General features: G+C 50.9%; 1 protein-coding gene, 1 long non-coding RNA gene and 1 pseudogene across 6 annotated transcripts in view; 1 reads left to right on the plus strand and 2 right to left on the minus strand.

Annotated features, from left to right (window-relative positions):
• Positions 1-11,715: 11,715 nt before the first annotated feature.
• Positions 11,716-12,810, minus strand: LOC140619178 (protein cornichon homolog 4 pseudogene; annotated as a pseudogene).
• A 9,734-nt stretch (positions 12,811-22,544) lies between these two features.
• The window catches only part of LOC140619179 (uncharacterized), a 29,744-nt gene continuing 26,085 nt past the window's right edge, over positions 22,545-26,203 (plus strand). For 2 of the 4 annotated variants that reach the window (XR_012019107.1, XR_012019106.1), the window contains exons 1-2: positions 22,549-22,956; positions 23,822-24,030. This is a non-coding gene — a long non-coding RNA (uncharacterized lncRNA). Of the gene's footprint in view, positions 22,957-23,821; positions 24,031-26,203 lie in introns of all 4 variants that reach the window. The other 2 variants (XR_012019104.1, XR_012019105.1) reach the window with 2 other exon arrangements.
• Positions 24,084-26,203, minus strand: part of AACS (acetoacetyl-CoA synthetase) — a 58,088-nt gene continuing 55,968 nt past the window's right edge. For both annotated transcript variants that reach the window (XM_072802154.1, XM_072802153.1), the window contains one exon: positions 24,084-25,326. In XM_072802154.1, the coding sequence (XP_072658255.1) occupies positions 25,189-25,326 (138 nt within the window). In that variant the 3' untranslated portion in view covers positions 24,084-25,188. The remainder of the gene's footprint in view (positions 25,327-26,203) is intronic.

Consider the following 26,203-nt stretch of genomic DNA (forward strand, 5'->3'; position numbering starts at 1 on the left):
ATAAATAAATAAAATCTTAAAAAAAAAAAAACTGTTGAGGGACGCCTGGGTGGCACAGTGGTTGAGCATCTACCTTCGGTCCAGGGCATGGTCCTGGAGTCACAGGATCGAGTCCCACATCGGGCTCCCTGCATGGAGCCTGCTTCTCCCTCTGCCTGTGTCTCTGCCTCTCTCTCTCTCTCTCTCTCTCTCTCTGTGTGTGTGTCTCTATGAATAAATAAAAACAAAATCTTTAAAAAAAAGAAGAAGAAATGACAGAGCTGGGATTTGAAGCAAGAGGAGCTGTCTCCGAGCCACCACGGTGCCCTTCCTCTGCCTCCTCAGAAAGCCATTCCCTACGTAAAGATACAGAGCTGACTTTCAAAGGGACAAAGCACCGCATCTGTCACGTCCAGCCCTGAGATGTTGCTTAGATGAGCCTCTGCTCACTAGCATGACCACAGAGTTGTTAACTACCGCAACCGGGTAACTGCTCCCACCAGCGCTGGACTGGAACCGGGCTGAGGGGGTGGGACCTGTGCTATTAGGACCCATCACGGGGCCTCACAGACGGAAGCTGATTGTCTGGGAAAGTGGGGACTGCCGAAAGCTCTCGGATCCCTGCCATGAAAATTCATGTGCGTTAAAGATGCCAAAGTGCTGAGCCCCCAGGCAGCCCCAGCACCTGTTCTGGGGCAGGGGTGCCACTCAGTTGATTAAATGCAACAGTTAGAGCCCCCCTGGGTATCACCTCCTTGAAACCCCACCACCTAAAATTTCATTGTGATCATCTTGACATTTACAAATTCATAATGTATAATGAGCTAACCTGAAGTGGGAATCTTTTATTAATTGCCTAAAACGAAGAGTATATAAGAATGAATAAATACAACAAACAGCTTAGACGTGTAGGCCTAGAGCAATTGGTCACGGAAGGCGGCTTCATGGGACTCCTCGGGCTCTGAGGACTGGGCAGGTGGCTGAGGCCAGTGGCTTTCCCTCATCCCTGGCCCCGTCCCCCGGCGAGGCATGAGAGTTCCCACCAAGAGAGTAGACGCTGTTTGGGTGGGATGCCTTGCTGACGTCTGCTGCAAATTTCAGACATGCGAGTCAGTCTCGGAGATGCTGCGTTGCCTGAATCCCCAAGATATGTGGAGATACTGTGAGGCACTCAAGGACACAGAGCCAACAAGTGGCTGAGCCCAAATTTGAACCCTCATCTCCTTCTGCTCCCACCCTCAGCTTCTCCTGTTTCTGTGATTTATATGACAAAGTTCACCACCTAGAGGTGGATGCTCAAAGCATGACACCGGCCACACCAGGAGCTGGCCCTGACGTGGGGACTGCTTGGCCACTGCCACCCGCACGGGCCCCACCAGCCCCTGAGGCCACCCTGCGTCATGCCAGGAGCCCTCTCCCGGTGGAAGTGAGGCCTAATTTCCAGGGCTCTTCCGGAGAGGAGAGCTCATGCAGCTAAAAGGAGAGGCTGTAAACACTAAGTATAACGGCTTGAAGCAGTGCTGACAGCTCCTTGCAGAAGGAAGGTCCTGATTATATAACGAGGCTGCCTGGGGGAGGAACACTTGTGCCTGCTCAGGTTTTTCTAAAGAAAAAAAGGGGGCACAGATTTCTCTTAAAAAGTTAAAACTGCCCTACTTACCCTTCATTCATTCTTTGGACAGATATTTATTGAGCTCCTAGTATGCGCCAGGGTCTCAATAAATATCTCTAGGTCCTGGGATGTGACAGAGAATCACACCCGTTCCCTGCTCCTGGAAAGCTGCTTGGCTTGGGGTAATGTATAATGCAGCAATAGAAAACTAAGGGGGATCCCTGGGTGGCTCAGCCTTTGGCCCAGGACGCGATCCTGGAGTCCCAGGTTCGAGTCCCACATCGGGCTCCTGGCATGGAGCCTGCTTCTCCCTCTGCCTGTGTCTCTGCCTCTCTCTCTCTCTATCATAAATAAATAAATCTTAAAAAAAAAAAAAAAGAAAGAAAACTAAGGGATGCTCATTCAATCTTTTTGAGTACCTACTACGTGCTGGTCCCTGTTAGGTGCTGGGGACACAGCTACGTCAGGACAGGGGTTCATATTCAAATTAGGGCAATAGTGAACAAGGAAACAAACAACCCAGATAGTGTCAAACAGCGGCAATACTGATCCCCGAAGGGCGGGGCCCTGAACCAGGACCAGGGGCTAAGTTTCACTGGCCCACTTCTTCCAGCCAGCAAGGCCCATGCCCGCAAACCAGCTCCCACCAGGCAGAAGCTCTAGCCAGACGGCCGCTCCAAAGCCCTGTGGGATTGGCCTGCCCTCTCCACCCTCGTCTCCTGCTGCTCTCTTCCTCTCTTCTCGTGTAGTAGCCATGGGCCCTCCTCTTCCTCACACACACCAGGCTGTTCCCACCTCAGGCCCTTTGCACATGCTATTTCCTCTGCCTGCAATATCCCCCCGACCCCCCGATCATCACACTCCTGGCTTCTCATCTCTCCAGTGTCTCCTGCAGAATCACCTCCCGAGACCTTTGCCGACCACCCCACCTAAAGAAGCCCTCCCCACCTGCACATCGATTTACCCACGTTTTAGTCTCTTCTTAGCATATATCATTCACACAAATTATCTCCCTTATTGCTTTACATCCCCCACCGGAATGTGAGCTCCAGTACTGCAGACACTGCCTTTCACTGCTGTCTCCTGGAGCCTAAAACAGCTCCCGGTACATAGGAGACTCTCGGTAAACATCCGCTGACGGAATGACTGGAAACTTCCTCTGATCAGTCAGTGGTTGCTTTTATTTCTTCCAGGAGAGGAGGGTAGGAAAAGCAGTGGAAAAGGAATAATTCATAAAAACACGAAAATCCTAAGCAATAGCGAGACAGCCATTTGCATAATGACAAGCATCTGATTTTTAATATAATTCCACCTCCAAAGTAAAATGTTAGCTATTCAAATGTAGCCAGGCCCCAGGAAAGGGCTCAGATAAACAGGAGCAGCAATCACAAGGGTGGGAATCAAAATCCTTCAGTGGCTGCTTTCCCTCTGCCACAGAACAATTTCTGTGCCATTCAGAACGTGCTAGCTATTCCAAACACTGTTAGCAATCTAACCCAACACCCATGCCCAGCTTCGTGTTCCCCTCCCTCCTCACTGCATAAGAGGAAGCTAAATACTTACCCAGACCCTCTGGAAGACCTACTTCTATCTAGTGAGATGAAGGGAAGAGGTCTGGAGATGGTCTGGGAGTACCTTTGCCTACCAAAAATGGAAGAGGGACCCTAGCCCTTCCTCCTGCCTTAAATGTTGCTGTGATGGCTGGAGTTGCAGCAGCCATCTTGTGACCATGAACAGAAGGCCAGGAGAATCACAGAGATTGTTAGCCTTACATCATTAAGCAGCTCTATCATCACCCAAAGATAACCACTTCTGGAATATATATTACAGAGTGTGTGTGTGTGTGTGTGTGTGTGTGTGTGTATTATATATAAGAAAAGTAAATCCTTATTAAGCCACAATAGTGAAGTTTCCTGTTATTTACAAGCAAAAATTATCCTCTACTGTGGTGCCTGGGTGGCTCAGTCAGCTGAGTGTCTGCCTTTGGCTCAGATCATGATCTCAGGGTCCTGGGATCAAGCCCTGTGTCAGGCTCCCTACTCGGGAGAGAGTCTGCTTCTCTCTCTGCCCTCCCTGCCCCTTCTTGTGCTAAGTAGAATCTTTAAAAAAAAAAAAAAAAAGTCACTTCCTACCAATATGCCAGCTATAATGGTTACAGACAGCTCCATATAACTGAACAAAGTTCTGTCTTTTGTCAAAGCAATTTCATGGCCATGATCTCATATCATCATTTCAACATCCCTGAGTGTTTGGATGGGCAGACCTCAGTTTCCCAGCTTGTCAGATGAAACATCCAAGACTCAGAGAGGTCAAGGCTTGGTCAAAGTTGCCTTTGACCACAACTTTGTGGTGACACCTCAGACTCAGAACTAAAAACTGCACTTCCAAATTCCCAAACACATGGAAAGACAAGAACCCATAATATAAAATAGCTTCCCTAAGACAAAAACAGAAAAAATAAAATAAAAAACACCCAACCCTCACTGTAAACCTCTATTTTATGACTTTAGATTATTTAGATTAAACTGTTGTAATTCATTTACAAACTCAGGACCCAGTGGCCCAGTCTTAAAAAGGAGCAGGACTCCAGAGCAGAAGGCAGTGCCACCACCAGAGGCAATGTGAGCCCATCCACCATGAAGGGCAGCAGGACACACCCGTGCTCAGAACGCCTTGCTCTGCAAGGACCGTTGACAGAGACAAACTATCCCAGGGTTCCCGGGAACGAAATAGATGGGAGCCTGCTGCAGCGTAGTGTGGCCACTCATTTCACCACAGAGGACGTGCAGCAACGGGCTCATGCCCAAGGAATTAAGTGTGAGAAGCTAGTGACCGCCTAATTCCCACTATATGTCCTGCATTTGGGTCCCAGGAGAGGCCCTTGTTTCCACAGGTGGCCGGATGGTACTGTCCACTCGCTTTATCCTTCCCACCCCGTCTAGCAGACGATAGACCCTATGCTTATGAGCTCGGGGTAGAATAGGACTTCCACCAAAGTAGATACAAAAGCCTTCAAGTTTCATTCTTTGCCTTCCCAAACCCCCAGCTCTTTGGTTCTGGGATTGTAAATGCAGATGGCACAGGAACCGAGCTAAGAAACATAAATGAGCAAAACAGGGCAGGTGTGGGGCAGTAGGGAGTGGTGCAGACTGTGGTAAGGTCTGCGGAAAGGCATTCAGATTTCATGTTTAAGAAACAATCCTGGGGGGATCCCTGGGTGGCACAGCGGTTTGGTGCCTGCCTTTGGCCCAGGGCGCGATCCTGGAGACCCGGGATCGAATCCCACGTCGGGCAGTCTTTTCACCCCGATTTTACAAATAAGGAAACTGAGGATCATGGATTTAATCCATTTGCTTTGCGTCACTAGAAATGACAGAGCTGGGGGCAGCCCAGGTGGCTCAGCGGTTTAGCACCGCCTGCAGCCTGGGGTGTGATCCTGGAGACCCGGGATCGAGTCCCATGTTGGGCTCCCTGCATGGAGCCTGCTTCTCCCTCTGCCTATGTCTTTGCCCCACCCCCTCTCTCTGACTATCATAAATAAATAAATAAATAAAAGAAAAGAAAAGAAAAGAAAAGAAAAGAAAAGAAAAGAAAAGAAAAGAAAAGAAAAGAAGCAATCCTGGGGAAGAGGTAGGAGCGCCCCAAGATCTAACGAGATTTCAGGAAACCACAGGGAAAATCAGGGCTCAAGATAGAAGTAAATTTGAGTAGTAGAGGAAGGAAAGCAAATTATTGTGGTAGACACCCGTCCCGAGTCTCCCTTTCGGTATCTGGGGATTCCCCACTGTATGCATCCTCACGAGAGACAGCAGCTGCCTCACCCAATAAATGCCTACGGATCATTCTAACATAATAATGGTAATAGTGAAAACTTCGAATGCTTGCACAGTCGGTCCTTCAACACGGTTCACATACATTCTGTCTCTTGATTTACACAGCCCTGTGGGGGTGGCCACAGTTATTCTGCAAGTGAGCAAACGGAGGCACACACGTTGCCCAAGCCACACAGATAGTAAGTGGCAAGGCCTGGATTCAAACCCATGTCATCTGGCTCCCAAGTTCCTGTGCTCGGTCCCCTGCCTCCCCTCCCACCTGGGTGGGAGTGTGTGCCAGACCTGGCCAACCAGACTGAAGCAGCAGGGCCAGGGAGAAGCGATCCTGGTGGCAGAGGGTGAGGGTGAGCCAGCATCCAGGGCTTCGGGGGCTGGCAGCCGTGGCAACCATGGCCTCGTCAACTAATTCTCCCTGTCCCTGGACGTCCTCATTCTCCCGGGGGGGAGCATTATTTTTTAAAGATTGTATTTATTTATTTGAAAGAGAGAGAGCAAGAGAGCTGAGGGGCAGAGGCAGAGGGAGAAACAGGCTCCCCGCTGAGCAGGGAGCCCAACATGGGGCTCCATCCCAGGACCATGACCTGAGCTGAAGGCACACGCTCAACCCACTGAGGCCACCCAGGCACCCCGAGAGGGGAGCATATTTTTGCAGCTTCTCAACAGCACTGTGAGCTCCCCTGACATGATTTCAATGAAGTCCTTTCAGCTTGAAGCAACTGACTCAGCCTGCAGCGTGCACACCCAGGGGGCCCAACTGACACTGATGCGCACCTGCGTTTGTCAACCAAGCTCTCTGGCCGCTGTGCTTACAATAAGCTAGCTCCCTTGTGACTTGATTTTTGAGAGGGATTCTGGTCTTTGCAACTAACCAGTCCTGGATTCAGATGACCCTGGCTTTCCAAAGTCAGAAAAAAAAGTCTTTACCAGGAGGGGGATAAAGGCTGCAGATAAACCCCGGTTCTGGAATAATCATACTTGTCCTGGGGACGGCAGCCAGGACCACAGCAGACAGTGGGTGGTCTGACCAGGTATCTTGATCTGCTCCAGATGCAGGTTTTACTGCCTTCCATCATTATTAAGAATTAGCTCTGTGTCATTAGCACACCAAGCCATCAACTCAAATCCATCCGGCCATCTGGATGAGGCTCTTTCTAACAGCACGGAGCCCAGATGGATGTTGTTAGGAGAGTTGTGAGTGGAGATCAGCTAAAAGGAAGAGAGAGACACACAGAGAGAGAAAGAATAGAATCTATTTGCTATATGCCCATTTGCTAGAGGTGAACACTGAGTCCCAGAAGGCTGAGCCACAGTGGGACAAGTGGGCTAAGGGCCAGGCCCCCTGAATTCATGGCATTCCCCGGCAGGTCTGCTGTTTGTGCCTGATGTCGAGTCCCCTTCCCTTCTGTGCAGAGGACCCGGACTTCTCCTATGAGGCGACACGCTCTCCTTGAGCCAAGCTATAGGCCCATGTGTGACCACATGACCCAAGCTTGGCCAATCAGATTCAGTAGAGGTGACTGTGCACTGGCCTTCTGCCTTCCCATCCCAGCAGGTGCGCTCAGAGGCATAGCAGACCCTGCAGGCTGCCCGCCGATGCACCCCCAGCAGTGGGACAGATGGTAGACCCTACCTCGAAGAGAGGTCCAGCAGCGGCCCCAAGATGGGGCATCTCTCTCTGCCTGGTGAGGACAGCAGCCCAGCAGCACCCTTGGTGGAACAGAGGGGATGCACCAAGGACATGGTCTGAGGTCCTGGATGCAGCCAAGCCTGAAATCCATGTCCAAACTTCTTGGTCATGTTAACCAATAGATCTCCCCTTTTCTAAAGCCAGATGCATTTGGTGTTTTCACTTGCTCTCCAAAGAATCTAACATTCTTGGTCAAGCCAGCCTTAGGTGTGACAAGTGAATATTATACTTAGTTAATGGAATCCTGTTGAAACATCTTCACAGATCAAACTGAGCAGAGGAATAGCCCATGGGGTCAGCATGGTCTGCCCCGAACCACAGGCACTGGTTCAAGGATAGCCATGGGAGACAGCGTGTGATCTACTTCTAGGACAAATGTTAGAAGATTGTGTTCATATTCCTATCTCTAAAATACATTCGGAGGGCAGCCCGGGTAGCTCAGCGGTTTGACACTGCCTTCAGCCCAGGGCCTGATTCTGGAGACCCAGGGTCAAGTCCGACGTCGGGCTCCCTGCATGGAGCCTGCTTCTCCCTCTGCCTCTCTCTCTCTGTCTCTCATGAATAAAATAAATAAATAAATAAATAAATAAATAAATAAATAAATAAATAAAATAAAAATACATTCGGATATTAACAAGTGGCTAAAATTCGATGTCATTTGTTTTTTTCTTATTGACAGTCTCCTGTTGGATACAGTGGGTAAGTGATTTCCTGTAAGACTCAATAGCCAATAGAAAGGAGTGGTCAAGAAGAGGATGCCAAAAAAAATAATAATAAAAATTTTTAAATTTAAAAAATTAAAAAAAAAAAAAAGAGTGGGACGCCAGAGCCCACCCACCCGGGTGTGAGGCCAGCTCCAATGCTTCCTAGCTGTGTGACCTTGGGCAAGCCACCCAGACTTCGCACCTTGATTTCTTCATCTGTAAAATGGGGAAATGATAGTGCTCACCTCGAGGACCTGATAGAAGATTAAATGAATTATTGAATGTAAACGTGCCTAAAACAGTGACTGCCATGTCATAAACTACTCATCGCTAATATAATCATCATCATCAATAATAATATAATAGTCATCACCTGGAATATTTTTGCATCATACTTATACATTTTCATTTTTCCAAACTTAACCTTTGTACAAAAAAAGAGGCTGCTCGCACTGTCGACAGCTTGGATGGGGCGCGGTGGGCAGACAGACGGCCAGACAGCATCTTCAGTTTGTCTTCTTCTGAAAGAAAAACATGTGAGCAAAGACGGCGCTCTATAACCCAATTTGAGTGTCTCATTACAATTATATAATGCTAATTGCCGGCTTTGTGTTCCATTTGGCAACTTGTTAAAGTAATTGAACAAAATATAACTAATGAACAATTATAATGAAGTTCATAATTAGGTCCTTGAAACACTTGATACAGAAAATATTTCAGATGCTTAAAAAAAAAAAACTCTACTCAAGTGAGGTGAGGCAGATACAGACATGGGCGAAGCTGTGAATTGTTTCTCTGGTTCGAAATGAATCAAGTCCCCCAGATCGTTACTCAGCACTGGCCTCGTAGACCTGAGGTGCTAATATCAACGAGGCAGTGGATGTGAGTGCCTAACCCCAGGTGTGGCACACAGGAGGTGTGAAGAAATACTAGTTTCTTCCCTCCCCTTCAGCAAGAAGGTCAACGAGGGTAGACAGGGTCATCTATTACTGTCTGTATTCTGTGGGGCCTTGCACACGGTAGGTCCTGAGAAAGTGAGTTAAAAAGAGAGAATTAGGGACGCCTGGGTGGCTCAGTGGTTGGGCATCTGCCTTTGGCTCAAGGCGTGATCTTGGAGTCCCCGGATCGAGTCCCACATCAGGCTCCCTGCATGGAGCCTGCTTCTCCCTCTGCCTGTGTCTCTGCCTCTCTCTCTCTCTGTCCTTCTCATGAATAAATAAATAAAATCTTAAAAAAAAAAAAAGAATTGAATCCACTTCTTCCTGAGAACCTTCCTTCTTCTCCAACTCAAGATTAGCAATGACAGCAAGGGGGCAGTTCACAAACTCAGGAATGCAAGGCCCTCGTCATCTCATGGGCTGGCAACCCCAATACCCATTCCCCCTCTCAAGGTGGGAAATCCAATGTTGAAACAGTAACTTTGCAATAGGAAACCCAGCCTCCCTCACCATCAAGGCTGCAGATTGGATGGGACCAACCGGCAGCATGTGGCCTCAGAGATGATGCTTCCGGGAGCCTTCAGCACCAGCTCCCCCAGGTCCTGCCCAGGTTCACAACCAAATCCAAACAGAAGGAAGCGTCAGGCAACTCAGCACTGCAAAGTCATGGGCCCGTCCTCTTCAAAAGACCATTGTCAAGGCACCTGGGTGGCTCAATCGGTTCAGCATCTGATTCTTGATTTTGGCTCAGGTCATGATCTTGTGGTCATGAGATCGAGCCCTACAACAGGTTCTGTGCTCAGTGGGGAGTCTGCTTGAGGTTCTCTCTCTCCCTCTACCCCTCCCCCCTGCTTGCTCTCTATCTCAAATAAATAAATAAATCTTTTTAAAAAAAGAAGATCGGTGTCATGGAAGGCAATGGAAGTTTCGGGCAGTGCTTCTGAGCAATACAGGCTTAGGAGACATGATGACTGAGTGCAACGTGTGGTCTGGGGTTTTGTTCTGCCTTGAAGGACTATTATTGGGACAATTGATGAAATCTGAAAAAGGTCGGTAGATTGGATAATAGCATTGTTTCTATGTTAATTCCCTGATTTTGATCATTGTGCTGTGGTTATGTAAGAGAATGCCTTTGTTTTTCAGGAATACACAATGGAGTATTTAGGGATAAAGGGACATTATGTCTGCAAGTGACTCAAGCAATTCAGAGGGAATATACGTATGCATGTGTGTCTGTATGTAAGGGGGCAGAGAAAGAAAGGCATAAAGCAGATGTTAACATTTGGGGAATCTGAGTCAAGGATCTTCGGTATTTTTTGTGCGATGCTTGCAACTCTTATTTTAGTGTGAAGTTATGTTAAAACAAGAAATGAGGGGGTGGCGAGGGAGAATTGTAGTACCTGCTCTGAAGCCTCCTTAATGGCTCAGGATGGCCATGGGAAAGGGTCCTGCTCGATGTGTGGAGGGGAAGGCTGCCGGGGACCTTCGGGGGGAAACACTCCCACGGAGAGAGCCACAAGGAGACTTCTTGCAGCCCTGGCCGCCATTCAGCGACACCCTGCCACCGACAGCGATGCGTGAGCGCGTGATCCCGATGCTGCAGCAGCCACCTTGTGACCATGAGGGGAAGGCCAAGAAACTCACAGCGATGGCGCCCAGAAGCCTGACATCGGCTCCCCCTTAGGAGGTGACGTGAGGTCATTAAAGGCCCGACTCGGGAACTCCCTTCTGTCCGGGCGCCCTGTTGCTCGCTGCCCAAGCGTTCCCGGCTGTCGGCGTCGGAGGGAGGGCTCGCTGTCTACGCGGGCCTGAGCTCAGGAGACCAGAGCCCCCGCTCCTACAACCAGTCAGGGATCCGGGGACGTGGCTGCCGGAGCACTGGGCCCTGGGGGAGGCTCCCCTCACCACACCCATCCACATCTCTCTCTTGGCTTCTTCTCTGCTGGAGGCGGAGCAGGGAAACCCTGCTCTTCATCATGCTTTTTTCCCTCATTTCCCCCCTTATCTGTGCTTCCTGTCCTCAGTCTTAGACTTTTAAAAAGTAAAAGCTATAGAATGGCTTCTCTCTCCCTTGCTCTCTCAATCTCTCTCTCCTGTGCTGTCATAAATCATCCCCGATGCAATGTGTGCACACACACAGCAGCCCAGCCGCCCAGTAGCAGGGAAGGGTCAAGGCAACATAGTGTCGGCGGCTTGATGCAATCAGCGTTCGTGACCAGTGCAGGCCGGAGGGCAGAGGCTGTCTCGTAGACGTTCGGGACCAGCCAATGGGGCAGCCACCCTGTGAAGCGGGATCTGGGGGATGGGGGTGGGGGAGTCTTATATCAGCAAACACTGCCCTAGACCCCATGCACTGGCTTTCACAGACCACACGACCTCAACCCTGATTCCTCAATCCTGCCTTATTCTTGAGGGCTTTCCATGCCTGAAATCATAGACTCCTCGTGGGAAGTTTTCTTTAAAATATGGATGCCTAGGCTTTTCTGCAGACCGTTAGATCAGAATCTGTAGGAGTGGGGCTTAGGAACCAGTGTTGATAACATACATACACTCCAGTGCACAAATTTTTTAAAATTTTATTTGTCTATTCATTTATGAGAGAGAGCACACGCGTACACATGCACGCAGGGGGAGGAACAAAATGAGAGGAACAAGCAGACTCTGTGCTGAGTGTGGAGCCTGATGGGGGGCTTGATCCCACAATCTGAGCCAAAACTAAGAGTTGGATGCTTAACCAACTGAGCCACCCAGGCACACCCCCCACCCAGTGCACAAATATTAAGTGTACATCTCAATTATGATTTATTGTGGTAAAATACACACAGCACGAAATTTACCATCTTAACCATCTACAAGTGCTCTATTCCGTGCATATTCACACTGCTGTGCAGCCATCCCCACCACCCGTCTCCAGAACTCTCCATCATCCCATTTAACACCTACTCCCCGCTCCCCTCTCCCCACCTGCAGCCCCCAAATAACCTCTATTTCTACTTTCTTTCTCTCTGAATTTTCCTATTCAAGGTATCTCATATAAATGGAATCATACAATATCCGTCCTCTTGTGTGTGGCCTCTTTCACTTGGCATGTTTTCAACGTGTATCCGTGTTGTAGCATGGGTCAGAATTTCGTGCCCTTTTCTGGCCAATATTCCATCATATGGATGGATCACATCTTGTTTTGCAGCCATCTGTTGATGGACACTCGGGTTGTCTCCACCTTCTGGCTGCTGTGAATAGTGCTGTTGGGAACACTGGTGTGCAAATATCTGTATATATAAAGTCTCTGATTTCAAGTCTTTGGGGGATATGCCTAGGATTGTTGTTGCTGGGTCATACGGTAACCCCATGCTTAAATTTTTGAGAAACTGTCAAACTATTTCTAGAGTGGCTGCATCATTTCATATTCCCATCAGCAATGAAAAAGGCTTGATTTCTCCACATCCTCACCCAAAGCTCAATTTTTGGTACGCATACATAAGCTGAAGCAACCACCATGTGGATCAAAATATAGAACAATTCTTGCACCCAAGAAAGTATCTTCTTGGGTATCAGTACTGTTGAAAAGCTCCCCAGCATCCCCAGGTCAGGAACCATACTCTCTTTTTTTTTTTTTTTTTTAAATACTTTATATGGTAAAAATACAGCAAAAATATTTTTCTTTTTGTTCAAAGAGGAAAAAATATACTGCTATGGTCACGGTTCTAAGGATGATCTCCGGCGCCTCTGGCTCCTGGGCTGCACTTCGTGGTGCTGGCGGACTCGGACCGCGGCTCCTCAGCTTCAGTCGTTTATCAAGGCTAAAATCATGCTATAAAGATACATGAAGAAACACAGCAGGTGGAAGCCGAGCTTGATCATGGCTTCCTTCATGTGTGACTTCAGCTGCCCCAGGTTGTGGATCTCCGTGGGATCAAACACTCCCATGAGGAACCATACTCTCAATGTTTTGTGGTTCCCTCTCTACAAAGGATAGTGGACTCCCAACCTAAAAATAAACCTCAGGTGTGAAGAGGCACCATTAAACAATGACACTGTCACCTTGACAGAGTGGCTAATAATGCTCTGGCGAGCCAGAGCCCATTGATCATGGGCTGCTGCCTTCCCTCTGGGGAACTGAGGAAGACCCTGGGATGCAAGGGTTGGGGGGTGGGACGTGGGATGGGGCGAGTCGGAGTGGCTGCCTGGCTGTCCACACCCAAGCACAGAAGCCTCAGCCTGCACCTCCCGGGCCCCTTCCCTAACGGTGAACATGAAATCTAGCAGCCAGGCGGAAGGGCTGACCTCCCCAAATTCAATTTGCAAGGTCAACCATGCAAGAGCCCAGGCTAATAGAATTGTCACATCTGCGTCCCAGTCGTTTACAACGTGCTCTTGCCGGGTCTGAACATGAAAGCAATTATGTGATACATACTTTGGCAAGAACCTGAGGTTCCCATCAGGAGGAGAGAGACACTGCCGACTCAGGTTATTTTAAAAAAAGAAAGAAAAGGAAAGCCACAAAAACACATTCATTATGAAAATTTAAAGATTTCCACTTCCCTAGAAATCACATATGAAGACCTTTTGAAAGCTCCATTGTCTTAAGAGTATAAATAGCATCCTCTTAAAAACCCACAATTTCAATCAAGCTGGAATAATGGGAAATTCCATTCATGGAACGTTGTCTTTTAAAATTTCATGACACATGAATTCATTCCCCTCCAAATCTAATTAGAGGCTCAAACATATGAGAGGGTTTGTGACAGCATCAAAGTGACTTGGAAACCGTACATGGCAATTGATCTTTTTCACTGGGGTATGATTTTTTTTTTTTAATCAACCTAGACATTCAATCAAGAACTACCCCCCAAAAACGGACCAGAAAGTGAGGCTCATCAAAAGGGGGATTCTCTCCATTCTTTTGGGAGCTCTTCATGAAAGGGTCAAGAAGCTTAAGGGTAGCATCTGGAGATGGCCCATCTGTGTGACCTTGGGCAGGGTCCTTGAATCTGGTGCCTTATCCTCCATCTGCAAAATAGGGATAATGAGGGTATCTGTGTCCTAGGCTTGCAGGCTGGACCGTGCCCTTGGAACAGTGCCTGGCACATGCAAGTGCTATGACGACGTTAGTTATGATTAGCTCTAGTCGGCCTACTGCCCGGACGCCTGTGGTCCTGAGCCTGTCCATGACAGAACGATGGTGCCACAGACCACCCGGTGGGAGTCAGGACAGCCCAGGCTGGCAGAAACAAGCTCCCTGCTTTCAGCAACTGGCGCCTGGCTCAGCTGTCAGTGAGCCAGGGGACCTGGGCAGTCATGACAGAAATGGCAAGGACCACAGTGGCCTGAGGCAGTGTGACATGCGTCAGCTCCTTCCAGCCCAGGCTTGGTGGCAGAGGAGCAGCAACCCACTCCCTCCTGCAAACACCTTTGCTGTGTCTGGGCCCACGGGTGGTCCTTCAGCAGACTGTTGCAGGCAGAGGACTTCCGCTCCAAGCCACCCCGGGCACCCCCCTACTTGGGGACCACAGTCATTGCCACAGAGAGTACTGTCCCTGCTCGCCAGGAAATATGGCCGGGAAAGGGGCTAGGGGTGCAGAGACGAAGGCAGCATTGCAGACGCTGTAGCCAGACTGCCTGGGGCCTAATCCCAATTCTGTCCCCCGCACCCCCCATCAGCTGTATGACCCCAGGCCATACAGGCAGGCTAGCTCCACAGCTCAGGCTCCATTCTGTGAAAACAGCGATATGAAAGGGTCTGCCCTGTGCGGGGAGTTGTGAGGGTTATGTCAGGTGCGGATTCAAGTGCTTCCATCAGCTTGAGCGCTCGGGGAGGGTCTGCTCCATGGGCGGCTTCTCCCGGACTCAGCCCACATGCTCGAGTTGGCAGAAATGGACTTTATTTTCCCCTAACCGAGATGAACTGCTCTCATGAACTCCAGTCTCCTAGGGACACGACATTGACATCAGTTCTTGGGGGGGGGCTCCCCCTTTCTCCCCAGGGCTACGCTTCTGCCACAGCAGGGGGTGGAGGGAACATTCTGTCATGGTCATCTCCTGCTGTGGTCCCCGCTGAGGTGGCTTCCTTGCTCCCTGGTCACTCCTGGTGGAGCCCAGGAGTCGACGATGAAGCAGAGGTCGGAGGAATCACACATGCAAAGCGAGGCGGTCAGACTATGTGAGCTGTTAGGACCAAGTGATTGTAGAGATGCTGTGAAATCTCCCGATTTCTAAACTGGATCCAAATAATCACTTAGAGTCAAGTAAAATACACCTGCCGCCTAGATTGGAACCTTGGCCGTTGGTTTGAGACATCTGTTCCTTATTGTAAAGTTTGCAGCTCAGAAACCCCATTTTACAGATGGAAAAGCTGAGGCCGTCAGTGGTTGAGAAACACACCTACTATAACCCCAGTGTCCACTTCAGATCCAGCCTCTTGGGGGCCTGGGCTTCCCAGTAACGGCCGTCACCCTGGACAGAGCAGGCTCCTGCTGTCCCCGGCTTTCCCAGGGTTGAGCCTGACCCTCTCCTGGTATTTATGCCACGAGTTAGGCCCGACTGTAAAGGAGCCCTGTTCTGATAACTGCTGCTCCAGAACGACCCCAAACTTAGCAGCACAGAACGAAAATAATTTTACTATACTTCAAGGCTTCTGTGGTTAGAAATTCAGGCAGAGCCCAACTGGGTAATTCTTCTGTTCCATGTGGTGTCAGATGAGGTCACTCAGTGACATTCAGCTGGTAGATGACAGGTCTATAGGGTCAGAGACACTCCACTCAGGTGCCCGGGCCTTGGCAGGGACGGCTGGAGCTCTGGACCAGAGCACTCCCATGTGGCTTCTCTGCTTGGTGACCTCAACGTCCCCAGACTTTTTTTTTTTTTAAGTATTTTTTTTAATTTATTTGTTCAGGGAGAGAGAGAGACTGAGAGGCAGAGACACAGGCAGAGGGAGAAGCGGGCTCCATGCAGGAAGCCCGACGTGGGACTTGATCCCGGGTCTCCAGGATCAGACCCTGGGCTGCAGGCTGCGCTAAACCGCTGCGCCACCGGGGGTGCCCTTTAATTGAGATATAATTTACATAGAACACTGTGTACATTTGAGATGTCCAACGTGCTGATTTGATGCACTTATACACTGCAAGGTGATCACCATCAGCTTCTCTACCACATCACGTAACTATCATTTTTTTTCTGTAGCGAGCCATTTAAGAGCCAGTCCCTTCGCTCCCAAGGACGTGAGCCAGTATTGCTGACTTTATTCACTACACTGTGTATCAGGTCTCCAGAACCTGGCTCTCTTCTAGCTGGAAGTCTGCATCCTAAACAGTATCTCCCCCAACCCCCAGTAAATGCCATCCTACCCAGCCTACCTGCTGGCTCCAGGAGCGCCACATTTTCAGATTCCACATACAAGTGAGAGTGCATCATATTTTTAAGATTTTATTTATTTATTTGAGACAGAGAGAGAGAGGCAAAGGGAGAAGCAGGCTCCACGCAGGGAGCCCGAAGTAGGACTCGATCCCGGGTCTCCAGGATCACGCCCTGGGCCGAAGGCGGCGCTAAACCGTTGAGCCACCGGGGCTGCCCAAGAGTGCATCATATTTATCTTGTTCTGTCTGACTTACTCACTCAGCGTAATGCCTTCAATTCCATCCATGTTGTCACAAACGGCAAGATCTCCTGTCTCTCTCTACACGTGTGTGCACACGCATGCGTGCACACACATACACGTGCATCCACTGATGGACACTGAAGTTTCCCTGTCTTGGCAATTGTGAATAATGCTTCAGTGAGCATAGGAGTGCAGGTGTCTCTTTGAGATCCTGTTTTCATTTTCTTTGACATATGCCCGGACCTCTCATGTGGTGGTGGGCTCCCCCAAAGTGCACAAGCCCAAAAGAATGAGGCCGAGCTTCGTGGCTTTCCTGGCCAAACCTATAAACCACTGAGCAGCATGTGTCCTGCTCTACAGATCAAGCCAGTCACCAGCCCACTCAGATTCAAGGAGGGGGACCAGACTCACTCTTTTCTGCCAGATGACATGTTAAAAAATGTCCCATTTTCCTTTACCTGCCACAACCCTGCGGCATTTCTCTTCCCAAAGGAAGTGCTGGCTCCCAGAGTGCCACGATTTTAGAAGATAGATTCCAGATGGAGCTGCTTCTCTTCTAAAGGTGGCCTCTCTTGGTTTAAATCTGGCTGATTCCTCACCAATTCTAGTATTTGCTGTCTCTGTGCAGAAGTCTCACTTGTGTTCATTACACGTGAACATTCGGAACCAGAAAAACAAATTTTCTTCTTCAGGATTCTGTTTGGGAACTCTTCCAGCCAAGATTCAGGCTTCTGTTCTCTCTCCTGCCTGAAACAAGCCCCCTCCCACAAGCTTGGGCAGGCCACCTGCCTTCATCTGGGGGTCACTGCTCCAGGCAGAACTAGTGATGGAGGAGCAGGTGGTACCCTAAGCTTGAGGTTCAGTATCAGCACTTAACCAACCCTGCCCCACCGAGTCCCGGGGTCTCACTGAGCCCCGACACGGGGCTGAGGGGGAGCCATGACCTCAGGAACCCATCCTTGCCACCCCCACCATGGTCAGCAAGCTCACCCCATCCCCTTCCCCACTCTCATTTCAGGTGCATCCAGGTGGACTGGACAGCTAAGCCTGAATTTCAGATAAATAGTGAATGCTTTTTGGTGTAATCATGTCACTCATGTCCCCTGTAATATTTGGGATATGTATACACTACAGAGTTCTTCACGGTTTGTCTGAAATTCAAATTTAACTGAACATCCTATATCTTTTTTAATGTATTTTATTTTTTTAAGTAGGCTCCACGCCCAACATGGGGCTCAAACTCATGACCCAAAGATCAAGAGTTTCCTGCTCCACCAAGCCAGCCAGGTTCCCCTTGAACATCCTGTATTTTATTTGGCAACCCAATTCCTGAGTCCATGCTCTTAACCACTACAGTCTGGTGCCCTTAGAGATTCCATGAGAGATACTGAATTATGATCCCAATGTCCCAGCTCTGGATCCCATTGAGCCTGAAGCCATTGGTAAGAGATGGCTTCCTGTCACAGTGCCAGTCCCAACTGAAATGAAGCCTTCCCTGTGGCTGGGACCAAGGGGTGGAGAGACAGGGAAGAGGTGAAGATTCCCATCTTCAAGGACCTGAGGGGGGTCCAGGAGACAGAACTCATACATAGAAAGGTGCTAAGTGGAACGTGATCCCATTTGCTGAGGCCTGGACAATTGGGAAGGTATGTTCACTTTCACCTGCTGCATAAGGTAATTATCACAAACACAGTAGCTTAAAGCAACACTCAGGTATTACCTCATGGTTTCTATAGGCCAGAAGTCCAGGTGGCTTAGCTCATTCTCAGCTCAGGGTGAAGGTCGGGCTACATTCTCATCTGGAGGACCAACTCAGGAAGGATCCCCTTCCAAGCTCCCTCAGGTCTATGGCAGAATTAATTTCTTTGTGGCTGTAGAAGTCACAGAAGTCTCTGCTACTTGGAGTCTCTGACATCAGGGAAGGCCCAGAGCCACTTATAAAGCACTCACATGATTAGGTCAGGTCCATCAGGATTGTCTTCCTTTTGATTAATGGAAAGTCAACTGATGAGAGACCTTAACTACATCTGCAAAATCTCTTCACCTTTGCCATCTTCTGCTAGTTAGAAGCAGGTCACAGGTCCCACACTTCATTTGAGAGGAGAATGTAATGCAAAAGTATGAGTGCTAAGGGCAGAAATTATTGGGCCACTGTAGTGTGCCTACCATAGAGGGGAACAAGTCAGCCCACACTGGAATAGCAGGACAGTCTTCCCAGGGAGAAAGGATGTGAACCCTCTCTGAAGGGCTGGTGGTGAGGAGTGAAGGGGGAGGAAGAGGGAGGAGACAGGGAATGGAGGGGGAGCGGGAGCAGGGGCCCCGAGGAGGGGGAGCCCTCCTGCATACACAACCCCTCCACCCAGCCAGTACTGGCCCAGCACAGGGGCTGCAGGGGGCTCAGATGTGGGGACAGGGGGGAAGCTAAACAGTAATCCAGAGCCTTGCAGACTTCTGAAAGCCAAACAAGATTTCAGAGCCTTACTTTCCAGAGTTGGGTGTTATGGAAGAACAGAGCACTTCCCCACCCCAGCCCCCAACATGATTTTCTTTATCTGGAAGTTCATCCTAATAGTCATCAGGCCATGGCTTATTTTTCAGGTAACTGGTCATGCTGGGGAGGGAAGGGAGAGCAGACAGAGACAGAGGAGGTTAGACAGGCTCCCTCCTAGAGAAAAGAGGAGCAAGGAAGGGAGGGGGCAAAGGGCCCATACCTATGAAGGGATGAGAAGAAACAGAGGGGCTGGCTGCTGCTCCCGGCCCTGAAAGGAAAGCTACATGCTGCTCCCAGACTGCCAGCCCCAGTCCCTGGAACTAAGGATGGCTGGTTTCTGGCGGGGATCACATAACCCAGGCCTGGCCAATAAGCACGTGCCTGACCACATGTGATCCAAATATTTCAATGACCTTCAACACAGGAACTCAGGTTGGAACCACCAGGAGGAGAATCTTTCTCCCCTCTCAGCACTGAGAGAACATGATCTTGGAGTACTAGGTATCCAGACTGGCATAGTGAGAGGAGAAGCCATCTGAGAATGCAGTCAACACAGAAGAAGGTAAAGCAGATACATGGACACAGGGAACCCTGATGACATTAGAGCCCCTGGATCCAGCCACGCCTGAAGCCAGTCCTGGCACTGGAGTTTTCAAACCTGCACACCGATATCCTTCTATTCACTTGAGTCAGGTTGGGATGGGGTTTCTGCTCCTTGTAGCCAACAAAATCCCAAGTTGTGATTGGAAGTGGACATCATAGAGAATTGGGACCACACTGTAAACAGGTAAATGGTGAGTGGGAATGCAAGGATGATGAACTCAGAGCCACATGAAAACTAGGTCCAGGCCGCATGGGGCCACTCGACAACTGTACCTTTTCACTCTCCTAAAACCCACCCTGACTTGTGATTTAGCTGACTGAGCCAGGGATAGAAGGAAAGTGGGAAGAAAGGGAACACATCCCAAGATGAAGAGGTCTACAAACTGTTCCAGCGCATAGGGAGTTGACGAATAACTGCTTCTCCCTGGAAGTCATCTAATGACATTGAGACCTTCCACTTACTGCTGTGACGGTCAAGGGTGCGCTCCAACATGATCAAACATGACAACCGAGCCAGTGCTTAGCTTGTAATGTATTTCAAACGTCATCTTAATAGGCCTTGGGCAGCCTGGGTGGCTCAAGCAGTTTAGCACCGCCTTCAGCCCAGGGCCTGATCCTGGAGATCCGGGATCGAGTCCCACGTCGGGCTCCCTGCATGGAGCCTGCTTCTCCCTCTGCCTGTGTCTCTGCCTCTCTCTCTCTCTCTCTGTCTCTCATGAATAAATAAAATCTTAAAAAAAAAAAATAGGCCCTTACGTATTTGCTTGTGACGTTCTCGAAGATGGGGACGAAATGGCAGCAGGCTTTTAGAACTGTTGTAAAGGCATTCGTAGCCCGGGAGAAAGAACCACAGCTCATCAAAGCCAGTTCAGCCTTCCGGCAAATCCGACCGGCTCCTGCCTGTCCCGGCTGTGTGGTCAACACCTGTGTGCTCGGTGAACCAGAAGGGTCCTTGAGTTCTGTGTTATCAGGGGCGCTGAGGCCACAGTTTGAGGAAGGGGAGAGGGAGGGAGAGGAGGGGAAAAAGTTGGTACGTTTTACCAGCCAGCTGCCAATCCAGACCCTTCCTGCTGCCCCACCACCCTCCAAATGTGCATCCACTGATGTCACTGCTGGACTCAAAATCCTCACGGCTTCCTTGTGGCCCTCAGGACACACTCCGCCCTCCACATTCCGCACCACAGCCCCCCTCCTGCTGGGCTCTGTTCCCTTTCTTGGAATCACCCATCCTCTGTTGCTCTGGGTCGGTCCATTCCATTCTCGGGAGGGTGGCTCTGGCTGGCTCTCCTCCACCCACTGGCTGACCTCCCATCTTCCCTCTGAGGCCATACCTCGGCGCTGTCCCCTTGGAGACACCTCGACCACGGCATCTGCTCAAACCTTCTCTCCCTTCCTGGCTGACCATCTGTCTTCCCGCCAACATGCCCTCTCTGTGGCAGAAGGAACTCACCACCCTTGGTCACCACAGGCCTCAGTGACAAACACAGGGTATGTCTGTTGAAATAACAAGATAGTGCCCAGTCCCCGGCCCTGCAGGACACCCAGATAAAGCCGCCTGACTCAGACACAGGGTGTCCCCTAAACTGGGAACTGTTCAGGCCCCAGGCTGAGGTGGCACAGTCATGAGCAGCTGCAGTTGGGCAGGGCCATGTGAGATGGGGAAATCTCCCCCTGGCCCACGTGAGAGTGGGCTCTGGGCTCGTATCACTCACCCCAGGTTACAATGGAAACACCGGACATGTTCCCTGCCCTGCTTTTCTGGGTTCTGACAAGTGTGTAATGTCAGCACACATACATCTGCACAGCCACACATATGTACACATTCACAGACACACACAGATGTTTACATACACACAAACATGCATGTACACATGTGCAGATACACATGGCCAAAATGTTATAAAGGCCAATAAGTTTGCCTCATAAACCTTACAATTTACCTTTGAGATGCAGAGAGACACACACATGTACACATCGCCTTCACACAACACATGCACGTACACATTCTCTCCAGGCTGCCTCTCCAGCTGCAGGTCAGGTGTGATCCAGGTGATGCACATGCCACCCTGCTCTCCCTACAGCTGAGTACAGTCACTGGACAGGTGGTGGCTGATGGGTGGTAAGCAGAAGGGAGGGGCTGAAATGTAATTACACCAACCCACACAGGTCACATGGACCAGGCCGCTGTGCAGGCAATGGTGCAGCAAGCAGATGGAAGAAACTCGAGTCACTTGGGTGCCCTTGCAAAGCCAAGCTACCTAACCCCGACCCAGGTCACCCATTTACCTCAAAGCTGTTACAGGGGAAAAAAACTTCCAGTTGAGCCAGATTCGGGGGGACTCGTTACAGCGATTGAGCTATATGCCCCAGTGACTACAACTTATCCCAGTCATTCTGTGTGGCTTTCCCACTGAAGGCTGAAGTCCAAAGCTGGGGATGTGGCTGGGCCCTCAAAGGGAGTTTACTCCCCATAAGACCCTGCCCTGTGCACTTGAAGGGAGGGGAGGGAAGCCCAAGGGGAGGGTGTCTCCTGTCCATACACAACCACAGTGACAGTGGGTTAAGAGGTCACGGAGACATCTTTCCCAAGCCTTGGTGGGTTCAGGTCATTTGCTAGGGGCTTGCTAAGGGCTAAGAATCCAGTTGAGAGAGCAGATCTGGGGTCTTCCGGGGCTCAGAGTGACCAGCAGGCAGGTGCCTGCAGCAGGAGAGGTAGTTCTGAAAGCAGTGCAGAGAAGCACAGCACAAAAAAAAAAGGGTGCAGGGGGTGTGTGTCAAGGATCAAGGGACCCAGACACAGTGCTCCAGGGTCCTGAGGATTGTCTGCACAGGCGAGGAGGTGGGGGTGGGCTCGGCGTGAATGGGAAGGAGCCATTCCCCCAGAGAAAGTTCCTGGAGGTAGGAAGACAACCCCAGAGGAGAAACAGCTGTGGGGAGGCCTGTGAGCCAGGGGGGCCGAGCAGCAGCACAGAATCCTGGCAGCCCCCCTACCCAGGCCACACTGTGGGCCCCCGTGCGCCCAGCAAGGCTAGGGGACTGGGAATGATGGGAAGGGCGTGGTACAACCTGTGGGCATCACAAAGGGAGAGGCAGCTGACCGGCAAGCGCTTTCAGGGCAACGCTCAGGCCAAGGCACATCACGGGAGAGCCGGCACCGGACAGACCATCTGTCTCTCACTGGTGAAGTTGTCCGCTGCAGCTCGTGAGCACGATGTGTGGGCTCAGCCAGCCTGGGGCTTCTCGCCAGCACTAAAAGGGCATGGCAGTTAAGCCCGAATGACTCCTCCGGCATAGTCAGGCTGAAGTGGGCTCTGGGCCCCTGGCGAAGTCGGGCCTGGGTCCTGGGAGGGAGGCTGGCAGGCCAATCCCACAGGGTGGGGGGAACGAGCTCAGCCTGGGGTCTGTCGACAACCAGGGGTCGACCACCCAGCTGTTCCAGCATGGGGCTCACACCTTCTGATGACCACTCTCCCGTCTTCCTCGCTGGCAGGGCCCGACTGTGTTGGCAGCGCGAGGTAACAGAATAAGGCTCCACACATGCCCTGTGAGAGGTTAGGTTCTGTAGCTGGGGAATTTCAGGCAGCACGTGGAAGGAAGCTCACTCATCAATAGATGTTCACACAGGGGGATCACCCAGGATTACTGGGGTGCGGCCAAGGTCATCACAGAGGCCAATGTATGCACAAGAGAGGCAAGAGACCCAGCTCTGGGGCTGGAGGGATGAGCCACCAGCCACGCATGAGGGTGCCTCTGGAAACTGGAAAGGGCAAGGAGGAGACTCTCCCCTGGAGCCTCCAGGAGGAACGCAGCCGGCCCACACCCCGACTTCAGCTCAGTGAGAACTGTGTCAGGCTTCTGACCTCCGGAATGGCAATAAATTTGTGTTTGAAGCCACTACGTTTATGGTCATTTGTTAGAGCAGCAATGAGAAATTAATGCGAGAAAGGTGTCAGGTCCTGTTTTAAAATGCAGTGTCCAGAATCCCTTGCAACTAGGGGAGGGGTTTCCACTAAAGCCACTGTATGATGAGAAGGGGACAGACTGGAGAGCGGGAGGCTTCTGCCCCTCACCCAGCCCTCTTGTCACTTCCTCCTCCTTCCTGCCTGGAACATGATGGGAGGCGAGAGGCACGGTGGCTGCGGACAGAGGACGGCGGGCCGCAGATGGGCACCGCTCAGCCTGCGGTCACTGCCCCGGCCAGGGCACTCGCCTGCCCCAACTTCCCATGACAGGAGGGAAAGAAACCGTGCCGGGCTGAGACGTGCAGCCAGACACCATCTGAGTGACATGCAGCTCCTGCGATGACAGGGGTCACAGTCCAGATACCTGGCTGCTTGGAACCATCGAGGAGCCCAGGGTAAGGACGGTACTCTCTTCCAGGGTGCTGGCTTCATGCTGAGAAGTCCTCGCTACTCCTTTGGTCACCCGGGACTGCTGCTAACCACCAGGGGCCCAGGAATGCCCCAACCCCCTGGCCACACATCTCCCCCAGGGTGTGGCTGCCCACCGGCTCCTCAGCACAGGCAGCTTCCAGAAGCGGATCAGGTCAGCCCCTCCAGAGAAAACGCCAGCACTCCGGACATGAACAGGTATGTGCACATATGCATGTGTATATATATATATATATACGTAGATGTACATATATGTATGTATATATATTTATTACATAAATTCCTCATAGCACTTTCCCCTGTATTTTTATAATCCAGAAGAAAAGAGATTCCAAAAAGGTTTTCACTGTGCTCAGTTTTTTAAAAATACAAAAACAAACATCAGGATTACAGGAAGCTGTTAATGTACGGAACAGAGAGTGCATATGAACCGCCTGGCTATCAAACCCATGACTCAATATCCAACTTCCACGTGAGGTCCAGGAGGTTCCATGAGCTCCAGGGGGAGGAGTGCAGTGAGGCCGTGTCCCCTGAGGCCAGGCAGCTCCGACAGGGAGGACCCCGCGATTGCTGCCCAGGTGGCCCACCGAGTCCCCAAGAGCGCCGCCACCCCCCCGGGGTGGACAGCCTGTTCTGGAGCACCCACACATTCCAGAGAACTAACATGAACATTTTTTTAAACCAGTTGAAGTTGATGAAATAAGGAGACCCTGTTAAAGAACGAAGCCCATGTGCTCTCCACAGGGAGCTTCTGCCGTCGGGCGGTGCGATTTCGTGGGGGCCACATGCGGCTCCACGGGGACCTGCAGGAGCAGTCGGCCACTGGGGAACAGTCCACGTGCAATGGCGGACAGATGGGCCCTGAGAAAACGACGGTCAGAGCTGGAGAGCAACTGAAGAGGAGACACAGATTTACCCGTGAAGAGGGCAAAAGGGAACTACGGGCACGAGGTTGGAGGCAAGACCACCCCTGAGAGATGTGCCGCCACCAGAGTGCCAGCCAGTGCAGGAAGCATGGCTGTGACGCTGGCCGTGACCGTTGGCCACAACCGTCCACACTTGGGCGACCCCTGGCTCCTGGCGGCATGTGCAAGAACACTTGTGCAAAGACACAGGCACTCTCAGCGCCTGGCCACACACACACCAAATGCTCCCTTTTGGCCTCTGAAGGTCAGGATGTGGCCCGACAAGGCTTGCGGAACCCCCCGGACGTGACTCCAGAACATAGAACTGACCCTTCCCCAAGCGCACGGACACTTGCCTTCCCAAGAGCTGCGGGTTTCTAAGCAACGTCCTGAATGCTCGGAAGTCACAGCACAAACGCAGGTGGCAGTGTGCCACGTGAGTCAGTCCGACTCAGAAGTCCTGCAGCTCTGGGATGTTCTGGTACAAATCCAAGGTCTCAGGGTTTGAGAAGGCCCCTCGGTGCTCCACAGCTTTTCCAGCAATGATCTGCTTCACAGCCACTTCCACCTTCTTGCCATTGAGAGTGTACTGCCAGGGAAGGGCAGAGAAAACAAACACAAACAGCAGCTGAGCCTTGAGGGGTAAAGAACGAGCCCTCAGCCCCGGCATCTAGGGACGTCCAGACCAGATACCGAACACCTCCACCTGCAGCCAGAGAGCAGGGGGCCACGGTGAGCATGTCGAGCTCGGGCCACCACATCCAGGGGACTGGGGGCTGACTCCCTAAACCGAGTCGGTCCCCTCGAACGTGCAGCAGGTTGGGTTCGTGGGGCTCACAGGCACACAACTCTCAGAAGCGCCTATTCTGTTAGTTATGTGCACTGCATTACCCTTCGCTGCATCATAAAAATGGCCCGTCACTACCGTGTCAGCCACGGGCCGCTTCCTACAACCTCGTCCCAGATCAATTGGCCAGCGAGCCTCATCCACCAGCCTCACCAAGCTTGCCCAAAACCTTTCCTCAGAAACATTTATCAGGGCGGTATGGGGCATTACTTTCCTCGCAGTCAGACTCCATCCAAACGTTCAAAGCTCCCTCCACAATCCAGGCCCGTGTGCTCCATCTTCAAACCCCCTGGGCCTCTGACGGCAGTGTGGGTGTCCAGGGGCCAGGGGACTTCAAGACAAAGCCTTTTAGTAAAACCACTGGTGCCCTAATCTCTCCAACACAGGCACTACTTTTTTTTTTTTTTTTAACCTGAGATGTAATTAAAATTCATTCATTTGAAAAACTCGGGCAACGTGTGAACTAATTAAGGATCTAAGCGTTGGCTTCTGAAGGACTGCCTGTCACTTGGGTGTCAGCCCCTCTCGCCCTGAAATGCAAGAGTCTCACGTGCTTTATGGGCTTGTAAGCTTTACACAAAAGCTCCAAGAACAGCTCAGGGGAGCTAATAATTTGTAT

The sequence above is a fragment of the Canis lupus genome, chromosome 27, assembly GCF_048164855.1.
Source record: "Canis lupus baileyi chromosome 27, mCanLup2.hap1, whole genome shotgun sequence".
Lineage (NCBI taxonomy): Eukaryota > Metazoa > Chordata > Mammalia > Carnivora > Canidae > Canis > Canis lupus.